Here is a 12,552-nt window from a genome sequence, read left to right on the forward strand (position 1 = left end):
GGTTGGTTTCCAGGGGCTGGGAGGAGGAGAAAATGTGGAGTTGTTTAATGAGTATAGAGTTTCAGTTTTACTAGATGGAAAAGTTCTGGAGATTGGTTGCAGATTAGTCAATTTTATGTTATGTGTTTTTTACCATAATAGAAATATGTTTTTAAAAAATGAAAGCAAAATAATCTTCCAGACATTTAAAAGCTGAAAGAACTAATCACTCAAAGGTCTACATTACAAGGAAGTCCTCTGAGCCGAAGGAAACTTACACCAGATGGAAATATGAATCTATACAAATGAATAAAGAATACCAGAAATGGTATTATATGAGTAATAGATAAGATTTTTTCTTATTATTACAATCTCTTTAAAAGATAGTTTATTGCTTAAACAAGAGTAATAACATTGTATTCTGCAGTTTATAACCTGTAAAAGTAAGATGCATGACAAGAACATATAGGCCAAGAAGAGAGAAATGGAAGTATACCATAAGTGAGGTGGTGTAACATCACTTGAAGATAGATGATGATAAGTTAAACATATATACTATGTACCCTGAAACAACCATTAAAATAGCAAAATAAAGAGTTTTTTTTAAATAAGATAAAATCAAATCATAAAAGTATTCAAATAATCTAAAATAAGGCAGAAAAAGGAAGGAGTGATCAAAAAAGATGGCACAAATAGAAGACAAATAGCAAGATGATAGATTTACATCTAAGCATATTAAAAAAAAAACACATTAAGTGAAAATTACCTCAAGACCCCAGTGAAAAGGCAGAGATTGTCAAACTGGATAAAAGAGCAAGACCCAAGTTTATGTACTGCTTAAAAGAAATGTACTTTAAATATAAAGATATGAATTGGTTATAAACAAAAACATCAGAAAAATATAGAGAGACAAGATTATTCTAAAATTTATATATAAAACAATGGAATGAAAATAGACAAGACATATTATTAAAAAGTCAAAAAATAATAGATGCTGGCAAGGTTGTAGAGAAAAGGGAACACTTATACACTGTTGGTGGGAGTGTAAATTAGTTCAACCATTGTGGAAAGCAGTATGGCTATTTCTCAAATAACTAAAAGCAGAACTGCCATTCGACCCAGCAATCCCATTACTGGATATATACCCAGAGGAATATAAAGCATTCTATCATAAAGACACATACATGCAAATGTTCATTGCAGCACTATTCACGATAGCAAAGACATGGACTCGGCCTAAATGCCCATCAGTGACAGACTGAATAAAGAAAATGTGGTACATATACACCATAGAATATTATGCAGCCATAAAAAAAAAAAGATCATGTCTTTTGCAGGAACAACGATGGAGCTGGTAGCTATCGTCCTGAGAAAACTAGGACAGGATCAGAAAGCCAAATAATGCATGTTTTCACTTATAAGTGGGAGCTAAATGATAAGAACTTATGAACACAAAGAAGGAAACAACAGACACTGGTGTCCACTTGAGGGTGGAGGATGGGAGGAGGGAGAGGAGCAGAAAAGATAACTATTGGGTACTGGGCTTAATAGCCGGGTGATGTAATAATATGTACAACAAACCCCTGTGACATGTGTTTACCTATGTAACAAACCTTCACATGTACCCCTAAACCTAAAATAAAAATTGTAAAAAGAAAATAGCCAAAACAGTCCTGAGAGAGAATAGAGCAGAAAGAATTACCCTATTCAATTTCAACACTTTTAATATAGCTACAGTGATCTAGACTGTGTGGTATCATTAGAGAGACAGAACCATAGATTAATGGAACAGAATGGAAAACCAAAAAATAATCCCACACAAATACGCTCAACTGATTTTTGAGAAAGCACAAAAGTAATTCAATGGAAAAAGATGGTGTTTTCAACTAATGGTGCTGGAGAAATTGGACATCCATAGAAAAAAAACCCTTGATCTTAACTTCACACTGTATACAAAAATTAAATACCTTACAAAATTAGATGTAAAATGTGCACCTATAAAACTTTTATAAAAATACATAGGAGAAAATCTTCAGGATCTAGGCTAGGCAAAGAATTACTAGACTTGATTCAAAAGCATGATGCAAGTAGGGTGCAATGGCACATTCCTATAGTCCCAGCTACTTGGGAGGCTAAGGTGAAGGATTGCTTGAGCCCAGGAGTTTGAAGCCAGCCTGGACAACACAGAGAGACCTGGTTTTTAAAATAAATAAATAAATAAAATTTTAAAACATGCATAAAAGGAAAAATTAATAAACTGGATTTCATGAAAATTAAAAGCTTTTGCTCTGTGAAAGGTCCTGTTCACTCTCAGATCCTCACCTCCAAGATTGACAAAGAAAGAAGGAACAGCAGTTGTGCCAGAAAGGGCTATGGCCATGTGCAGCCTATTCCCTGCATGAACTGCACCTGATATGTGACTAAAGACAAGGCTTTTAGGAAGTTGATCATTCAAAATATAGTAGAAAGCCAAGTGTGGTGGCTCATGCATGTAATCCCAGTGCTTTGAGAGGCTGAGGCGGGAGGATTGCTCGAGCTTAGGAGTTTGGGACCAGCCTGGGCAATATAGAGGAACACCATCTCTACAAAAATAAAAAATTTAGCCTGGTGTGGTAGCATGCACCTGTAGTCCCAGCTACTCAGGAGGCTGAGGCAGGAGGATCCTTTGAGCCTAAGAGTTTAAGGCTGCAGTGAGCTGTGATCATGCCACTTCACTCCAGCCTGGGTCACAGAGCAAGATCCTGTCTCAAAAACTAAAAACAAAGAAAACAATAGAACATAGTAGAGGCCACAACTATCCGGGACATATCTGAAGCCAGTGTCTTTGCTGTCTGTGTGCTTCCGAAGCTGTTTGTGAAGCTACATTACTCCATGAGTTGCACCATTTGCAGCAAGGTAGTCCAGAATCAATCTTGTGAAGCCCGTAAGGACCAAACACTCCAACCCTGATTTAGACCTGTGGGTGCTGCCCACCAACCTCCACCAAAGTCTACATATGGAGCTGAGTCCTTAAGGACTGAAAAAAAGCTATCCTCTAAAGAAAATAAAGCGAAAATTATACTTTAAAAAAAAAAAAGAGATCCCGTTTAATGGATGAAAAAAGCTACAGACTGGGAGAAAAATTTTCATACCATGTGTACAATAATGGGCTAGTAGCTAAAACGAACTCTCTAAACTCAACACATAAAGAAAAACAACTCAAAAATTAGCAAAGGATATGAACAGACATTTCACCAAAGAGGGATATGTGCATGACAATGAGCACACACAAAAAAAGATGACTTATGAGTCATTAGGGAAATGCAAATGAAAACCCCAAGGAGATACCAATACATCATTCTTAGAATAACCAAATGGAAAAGATTAACCATACCAAATGCTGATGAAGATGTTGAGGAACTGTAACTTCGTGGTGGAAATATAAGATAGTACAAACAGTTTGGAAAATAGTTTGGCAGTTTTCTAAAATGTTAAACTTGCCCCTACCATGTGATCCAGCCATTTCAATCCTATGTATGTACTCAAGAGAAAAGGAAATATTTATCCATACAAAAACTTGCATGTAAAAGCTGATAGCAGCTTTATTTGTAATAGTTAAAAACTGGAAACAGCCAAATGTCCATCAACAAATGAGTGGATAAACAAACTGGTATATCCTTCAATGAAATACTACTCAGCAATGAAAAGGAATGAACTATTGATAGATGCAATAATGGGGATAAATCTAGAAACTGTTTTGCTGAGTGAAAGGGGCCAGGCAAAAAAGTATTATTACATGTTAGATGATTCAATTCTACAAAAGCCTATAAAATAAAAATTAATAGTTATAGAAAGCACATCCATAATTGCTTGGGGGATGAGAGATCAGAATGAGCTGGATTGAGGGATTACAAAGAAAACTTGTTTGTGATGGATGTGTTCACTCCCTTGACTGTGTTGATGGTTTTAGCTACATATATATATAATTGTACAGTTTAAATATGCATAGCGTTTTGTGTGTCAGTTGTACTTCAATAAAACTGTTTTCCAAAAAATGTTATGGTAGGTTTTATAGGAGAAAGATGTGAAGAGAAAAAAGGAAACAAAGTTTGAGAAACAAAGAATTAGACCCAAGAGAAGGAAAGAGAATCCCTTACAAGAGCGTGTAGAGACCTAGGCCTTATGGTTAGGCACCGCAAGATAGAATGATACTCGTATTTTCTTTTAGAAAGCCTTTAATTTTTTACTTAATAGGTGAAGAACTACTTGAGAATTCCCATTCTTCTATTGATTATTTTTCTTTCCTCTCATTTTCCAGTCTTGCTGAAATTTTCTTAGAACATCCACTTCCAACACTGGAGAGGAATGTAGTCTTAGTTCTAATTGACTATTTCTAATATGACATATTTCTAATCTACTATGACTAATGTAATAGTCAAAGACAGTGTTTTACCTATTCAGGACAATTGTTTCTAGTTGAAGAGGGTGTTTTATTCTTTGAAGGTCCTCATGGCTCCTATTCTTAATTGGAAAATATGAAGCTTCTTGATAGGGTACGAGGGAGTGATTTACCTTACCTTGGTTTATAAGCAGTCTCAGTCTTCTTAGATTAAGAAAAAATTATCCAGGTTATTTCTATCAGATTTTCCCTAGCCAGCTTCTTACCATTGAAAATTTTAAAGTTACTCAAGAGAAAAAAGTACTTTTGTATAAAAATACAGCAGAATCAGTTACAATAATAAAAACCCTGCAAATTCACTAACTAGCTAACATTAAGAAAATCATTATATATTTGATTAAATGTTATGTATCTCTTAAAATTGATTACTGTGAAGACTACGTAACAACATAGATTAATATGTACAAAACAAAATTAAATGGACAGTATAGTACATGAAATTCTATATAAGCTATGATTACAACTAGGTAAATATACAAAAGAATAAAGTTAAAATTGAACATAGATAATAGCTACATTAACACGGTGAATTATGGGTGTTCTCTTTCAAAATTTTTATCATTGTTGTTTTAATAACTTTTAAAATGTATTTTAGGTTTTCTGGGGTGGTTCACTACACTCTTAGAGTCTTCATCCTATGCGTGAAATTTCTAATGTGTAGGAAAAAGAAAGAATATCGATTGCCACTTTATCTAAAACTTACGTTGACAAAGACTGATAATAAAATGCACTTAGAACCCAGTATAAAGGATGTTGTGTTTTGGTTGCCTAAAAAAGAAACCAACAGCATCTTTTATTTGTTTCTAGAGGTGACTTGGGAAAGATAGGGTAGCAACATCGCTGTGATTTTGTTGTTTCTTTTTAAACTTTAGGTACAAAATTACGCTGATGCTCTACAATGGTACTATTATTCTCTGAGGTTTTATTCACCTGATGAAATGGATCTGGACTTCGCCAAGCTGCAGAGGAACATGGCTTGCTGTTACCTGAATTTGCAACAATTTGATAAGGTCCTTTGATTTATCTATTTTCAGAGGTAGCAAATGTTCTTATGTGCAGTGGCAGAGAGATAGATGCCCTGCTGTGACTTCTTGGCTGTTAGTTTAGGATGTTTGAGAGTTCCCTCATATAGAACAAGGTCAAATTGACATTTTCTTGATTTTCACACTGAAAACATTGAGTGAAACTTCCCAAAGAAAGAAAGACTTTGGAATACCATTAATTCCATTACTTACCCTTTATTTTTCACATCCTATTCTGAAAGGTAATATACCATTGGAACTCCTGAACAAAGTTATCTGCTACTAACCATCTGTAATATTGTCCTTTGCAGCAAACTAAATTTTGAAGTACACATTTTTGTCAAGCATTCATTGAGACCAAATACTTGGATGAAGTGGCCATTCTTTCACTTTCTAGGTTGTCTCTTGCCTTTCCAACCACCCTAGAAAATGTTCTTTAACTGATTTCTTATCAGGACAAAATTCTAGAAGGTAAAGAAGATAAAAGCTTGTTTAAAGATAGAAAGTAAATACTTTCCAAAGCAATTAGGACATTTCTTCCTTTGGGTATCATATGGTATGCACATAATGAGGAGTATTGGCTCTTGGAAGGACAAAGAGCTGGAAAGACAAGTGTGGACCCAAATGAAATATAAAGGTTTTTGTTGCCTTTCAAGTTTTAATGACAGGTCTAACCTTTGTTCACCTAGTTGATTAAGGGTAATGATTCCAGATGTTTTCTTTGAAGGTTTATTTTTGAAGGGTTGTTTATCTGAGTTAAATACTTTAGATTTTCTTTCAAGAAAATATTTGCTATTTAGTTTATGTGTTATAAATTCACAGCCCTGGAAGAGAACTTGAAACGTTGCTTAATTCATCATAGTGTTGCACAGGCTAGCATTTAACTGTTTCAGAAAACAGTTACCCACAGTTTAAGATCTAAAAGGAAGATGATCATGTAGATTTTGTTACCTAATTCCACACAGGACAGCACTATTTCAGAAAGGTAGTTGCCTACTGTTTACTTAAAGACCAATAAAGAAGGCAATCACAGAGCCTTTATAACTTCCATGATTTATGACACAGTGAGCCAGGCAGCTTGGGAAGGACCTATATCTGGATGTAGACATGCTAGTTGGGGAATGGTTGCATTTACAGGCCAAGGGAGGATATCTAATCAGCCAGTCAGGAAAGAAAGAACACAGTACCAGACATTGTGCTAGGCTCTGAGGTTACAGAGACGAACAAGGTATAGTTGCCTTCAACTCACCCAAGCAGCTGACATCATGGTATCCTAATGGGCAGATAAGCAGAGCATGGCAATGAGAGAAATCTAAATGTTGGAAATATTCTCTAAGTCAGGCACACAGGTGGTTGGCGTCACATAAATATAACAGCAGAGAACAGGGTTTCAATCACAGAGATTTGGACTCTGAGACAGTACACAAATCTTTGAGGATTGGGAGTGTGTGCAGACATACTAGAAAGAGCAAAGTAGATCTCCAAATCTAAAAGGACCAGGATATGAGGCTGTTTTTAAGAGCATAGCCCCTGCATAGAGCCAAACAGGGAAGCAGTGACCAGAAGAGGAATACAAGTTGACTAGATACAGTTTTCTAAGACTTGAGGCAATGCTACTTACATCTCTTCTAATGTCAAGTTTGGTCCTAGAGCCTAGTATAGGGCTGAGTTTATAATTGGAAATTCAAGTGGTATTAATAGTGAGGTTAGGAAGAATAGGAGAACAGTAAACCAGGTGTATTTTAATGGTGTGTACTCAATATGTAACTGTATCATTTATGGCCAGATTAGTGGTGAAGCCAAAGGATATTTTGATTATGTTCAAGGTAGCTTCGTTGATTACTGTCAGTATATTTCTCCATTTCATCCTTCTTGTCTTGAATTTAGCAGACATTGATTGGATACCCTTCATATGCAATGAATATCCTCTTATGCACTAGGACAGACAGAAAGGTGAAAAAAAATACACAGTCTATCATATTTTAATAATCCCACCTCACCAGTGTCTGCCCTTTGTTAACTTTCATTGTCTTTCTTCACTCCTTCCTTTGAGCTACTTGAGCTTTGTTGGGAAAATTTATGAAACCATGTTTATTGGATCTGCTAAAATTTCATGTTTTTTCAGCTAGGTAGTCAATACTGACTCTTGTTGAGTTTTTATCACATTCCCCACAGTGGTAATTCCAAAACATCTTTTTCTGCCTTAAGCACCCATGCTTTTTCCTTTGTTGCAGCAAAAGACCTTATAGTGTGATTTGCTGAGCTTGTAGCCACTGACATGAACTTCATCAGTTTCTCACCTCTTCACCCATCCTTTCTTTTCTCTTACCTACAAGAAAGAAGTAACTTTGTCTGGGGACCTTACTCTACAGATCTCAACCCTAGCTGTTTAATAATTCTCTATCATTCTCTACTGCTTCTTTTGTTTTCTTTTTTTTTTTTGTTTTTTGCTTTTTGAGACGGAGTCTCACTCTTGTTGCCTAGGCTGGCGTGCAATGGTGCTACCACAGCTCACTGCAACTTCTGCCTCCCGAGCTCAAGTGATTCTCCTGTCTCAGCCTCCCGAGTAGCTGGGATTACAGGCATGGGCCACCATGCCTGGCTAATTTTTTGTATTTTTAGTAGAGACAGGGTTTCACCATATTGGCCAGGCTGGTCTCGAACTCCTGACCTCATGATCTGCCCGCCTCAGTCTCCCAAAGTGCTGGGATTACAGGCGTGAGCCACCACGCCCGGCCTACTGTTTCTTTCTCCTGTCAATATAATTACCTTGAAGTCTTCTTTATCCAAAAACCTTCCTTCAACTTTGTAATCCTCCTCAAACTTCAGTTCTGTATCCTTTTTGTTGCCAAACTTTCTAATCCAAAAGTACTGTCTATATTTTTTAGTGTTCTTTCGTTAAAAAATATTTATTTATTGTCTCCTATGTGTTAAGTACTGTTGTAGGCATTGGGGATATAGTAATGAATAAAATATATAAAAACCTTTATCCACATGGACAAATACTGCTGTCCCCATTATTTTTCACTGGGAGAGGCAAACAATAAAAAGGTAAATAAGTATTATGTTATATTATAGGGGTCAACAAACTTTCTGTAAAGAACCACAGTAAATATTTCAGGTTTTGCAGGCCATACAGTCTGTGTTGAAACTAATCAACTCTGTTGTTGTGCCTTGAAAGTAGCCATAGACAGTATGTAGTCAAATTGGTATGGCTGTGTTCCAATAAAATTATATTTTGGAATACTGAAATTTGAATTTCATGTAATTTTCATGTGTCATAAAATATGATTCTTTTGATTTAGTTCAGTCACTTAAAATGTAAAATTGTTCTTAACTTATGAACTGTACAAAAAATATGGTGGGCCAGATTTTGCCCAAAGGCTATAGTTTGTTGACTCCTGGTATATTAAATATTGATAAGTGCTAAGGAGAAAACTAAGCAGGAAAGGGTGACATTAAATGTTTTGGAGGAGGGTGAATGGTTGAAATTTTAGATAGGGTGGTCAGAGAAGTCCTCACTGAGAAGATTGTTTTTAAGTAGAGACCTGAGGAAAAAGAGCATTCCAGACGGAGGGAATAACAACTGCAAAGGCCCTAGGGTATTTAAAGAATGGCAAAGAGACCACTGTGGCTGGAGCCGAGGGAACATTAGGGCAATTAGGAGATGTGATCAGGGAAGTAGTGGTGTCTTAGTCTGTTTCGTGTTGGTATAATAGAATACCTAAGACTGAGTAATTTATAAAGAAAATAGGTTTATTTAAGCTCATGATTCTGCAGGCTGGGAAGTTCAAGGGCTATGGTGCTGGCATTTGCTTGGCTTCTGGTGAGGGCTTTTGTGCTGGATCAAAACATAGCAGAAAGTCAAAGGGAAGTAGACTCATGTCAGGAGACATAATCCAAGGGGCTTCCTGGCTTTATAACAACCTACTTTCATGGAAACTGTTTCTGTTTTATTTCCTTGTATACTATGTTTGTCCTCAACTGGAGTACTTGCTGCTTCCTAGCCATGATCTATGTTTTCTTTTTTTTTTTTTTTTTTTTTTGAGGCGGAGTCTCGCTCTGTCGCCCGGACTGGAGTGCAGTGGCCGGATCTCAGCTCACTGCAAGCTCCGCCTCCCGGGTTTACGCCATTCTCCTGCCTCAGCCTCCGGAGTAGCTGGGACTACAGGCGCCCACCACCTCGCCCGGCTAGTTTTTTTTTGTATTTTTAGTAGAGACGGGGTTTCACCGTGTTAGCCAGGATGGTCTCGATCTCCTGACCTCGTGATCCGCCCATCTCGGCCTCCCAAAGTGCTGGGATTACAGGCTTGAGCCACCGCGCCCTGCCGATCTATGTTTTCTACCTCAGTATCTTTTTTCACGCTTCTTGATTGCAAATTACCTCTTTCCTGCATACCTAAAAATTCCCTTTTCAAAGCCTAGCTTAAAATTCCCTTTTTCAAAGCCTAACTCTTAATGACATTCTTAGCTTCCTGAGGAAATTTCCTTGACTTGCCTTTCCTCCAAGACTTTGTAACAGTTCTGTTTATCCCCAGATACTTACTTTCTGCATTATATTTTAGTTATTTCTATACCTGTCTTAGTCATCTATTGGACTGTCAGTCACCTCCTTGAGGATAGAGACCATATCTTATCTTTATTTGCCCTTGTACCCAGCATAGTGCCTAATGCATAGTAGATGCTCATTACATTAAAAATAGTTATAGAGACTCAATAAATACCTGTCAATCAACTTCCTCTGATAAAGGAATTCCATTTCCTTATGCTATTTCTGTCCTTGCTACTATGCATAATTGGAAATTAATAGTGATTAAGATCTGTGAGTGCTCTTTGATTATCAGAACTGAATGAGATTGTATTATTAAAAATCATCCCACTATAACTTTCTCCAGCTCAGCTCTTTTCTCTTTTGAGGGTGAGGAGAACACATTTTATTTTGATTTAAAATGAAATATTGAATCATAGGTCAGAAGTTAATTTGGGCAGGCAGGCCAAAGGAGTTGGGAAATAGATTCCTCTGAACTTTTAGTAGATTAGGTTACAGCTTCATTAGCTCACACACTTGGCAACAATCTTTTTGAGATAACAATGCTAATTATAGATCATTTCTTTGGTTTGTTTTCTAAATTGTATAAATACAAATTTTTAAATTGCTATTATCCATTCAGATATCTTCAGTACTTTGCATGAGACAATATTAAACAATGTCGTTTCATAGATATCGACTCTACCTTTGAGGTGTTTGTAGTGCCTTAAGCCCAGTAGCATGATTTTGCTATGTTATTTTTGAGGATTTAAAAATGTTTGGTTTGTGCAAATCATAGGCTTGAATGGATTAAGGATGAGGGAAATGAACTTGGGTTCTAAATACAGAAGCAATTTATCACACCTTGGGATTTTGCTGCAAACCATAATAAAACCTTAATGTTAGTTGATAGATAGATAATGACTTGTTTTGGTGATAATCTGTATAAGTTAATGGGAATGCACAATTGGGTACTCTTTAACTCAATACAGAAGTCCCATCCTCAGCTTGCAACTGCAGTTTAGGTACATGAATGTCATTAGTACTACTCTAGTTTGATAAAACTGAACTACACTCTCAAACCACAGAATGGCCATAAGACTTACAACAGCCACAAAGAAGAGACTATTCATAGAATATGTGACTTAAAGTGAATACAGTTATGTCTCATGTGCTGATTATATGTTGTTTCTCATTACCATATAAAGTTCGAAAAATCATGCCCTTCTATTATAGGACCAAAAATGAGCTTGGGACCAGCAGGCATAAACTAGTGATATTCACTAGATGGCACTGTGGCCTCTGTACTTCATCAGCTTGTGCTTGACTGATTCTGAGTTTTGTTTTGTAATTCTTAGGTAGATGTACCTTTCCCACAAATGCATCTATATGGATGTAAAAAAAAAAAAAAGCACTAAAGAAACATCAGATGAAGGTCAGCTGTGACTCATTTGATACAGCTATACTGTAAAAATACCCTAATTGAGATTTCAAGTCAACGAATATTGAATGTCTAATCTGTGCCAAGCACTATAGAATAAGTAGAAGACATGATCTATTCTGTAAGTGAGCCTAAAATATTAATGCAGAAACAATATTTACATATATAAAATAATTAGAAAACAATAAAATACTGTTCAATCACTCATCATTGTGTGGTATATACCAGATGAACTTAGAATAGGACTATATAGATGAGGACATTTGTGAATATTGATTGCATGTACATATGATGTGAAGCTGAAAAGAGTAACTGATTTGTTAGAAGATAGAGTCAGATCTTAAGGGACCTTAATAGGTTGAAATGATGAGCCTATTCTAGCAAGACCAAGACAAACAGGAAACAACAAAACATCCTCTAATTGGATCCCCAAAACCAATTGTACAAGAACAAAATAGATAAAATACGGCTTTAACACCAGCATATGTGAATCACTTGTACATTTGATTGACTATAAGCACTGCATAAGCCAAAAATACTAAGTTTACTCAAATTAGGTTGAATCCATAGAGATTTAATGTATAGGAGAAAAAGTGGCAATTACCCTCTATTCTGCTCTGGTTAGAATATATCTGAAGTACAGATTCAATCAAACACAGACTGAAAATATTCAGAAAAAAACAATTTAAAAAATAGCAATACAACATAGAAAATAATGCAAATATAAAGCAATACAGTGTAACAACTATTTACAGAACATTTACATTGTATTAGGTGTAAGTAATCTAGAGATTATTTAAAGTATACAAAAGGATGTGTGTAGGTTATATGCAACTACTATAAGGAACTTGAGGATGTGCAGGTTGTGATATCTGAGGGTGTCCTGGAACCAATCCTCTACAGATACCAGGGAACAACTCTATAGACAGCTCTTGACTTACAAGGGTTCGATTTAGGATTTATCAATCTTATGATAGTATGAAAGCAATACTCATTCAATAAGCTCCTCAAGTTACCATGGGGTTATGTCTAGATAAATCCATCTTAAGTTGAAAATGCACTTCCTGGCCGGGCGCGGTGGCTCAAGCCTGTAATCCCAGCACTTTGGGAGGCCAAGACGGGCGGATCACGAGGTCAGGAGATC

At 36.2% G+C, this 12,552-nt stretch overlaps 1 protein-coding gene across 2 annotated transcripts in view; it reads left to right on the plus strand.

Moving 5' to 3' along the window:
- The window catches only part of TEX11 (testis expressed 11), a 350,946-nt gene that overhangs the window by 222,325 nt on the left and 116,069 nt on the right, over window positions 1-12,552 (plus strand). For both annotated transcript variants that reach the window (XM_011943127.1, XM_011943129.1), the window contains one exon: window positions 5,290-5,427. In XM_011943127.1, the coding sequence (XP_011798517.1) occupies window positions 5,290-5,427 (138 nt within the window). The remainder of the gene's footprint in view (window positions 1-5,289; window positions 5,428-12,552) is intronic.

This window comes from Colobus angolensis, unplaced genomic scaffold (genome assembly GCF_000951035.1).
Source record: "Colobus angolensis palliatus isolate OR3802 unplaced genomic scaffold, Cang.pa_1.0 Scaffold216, whole genome shotgun sequence".
In the NCBI taxonomy this organism is placed as follows: Eukaryota; Metazoa; Chordata; class Mammalia; order Primates; family Cercopithecidae; genus Colobus; species Colobus angolensis.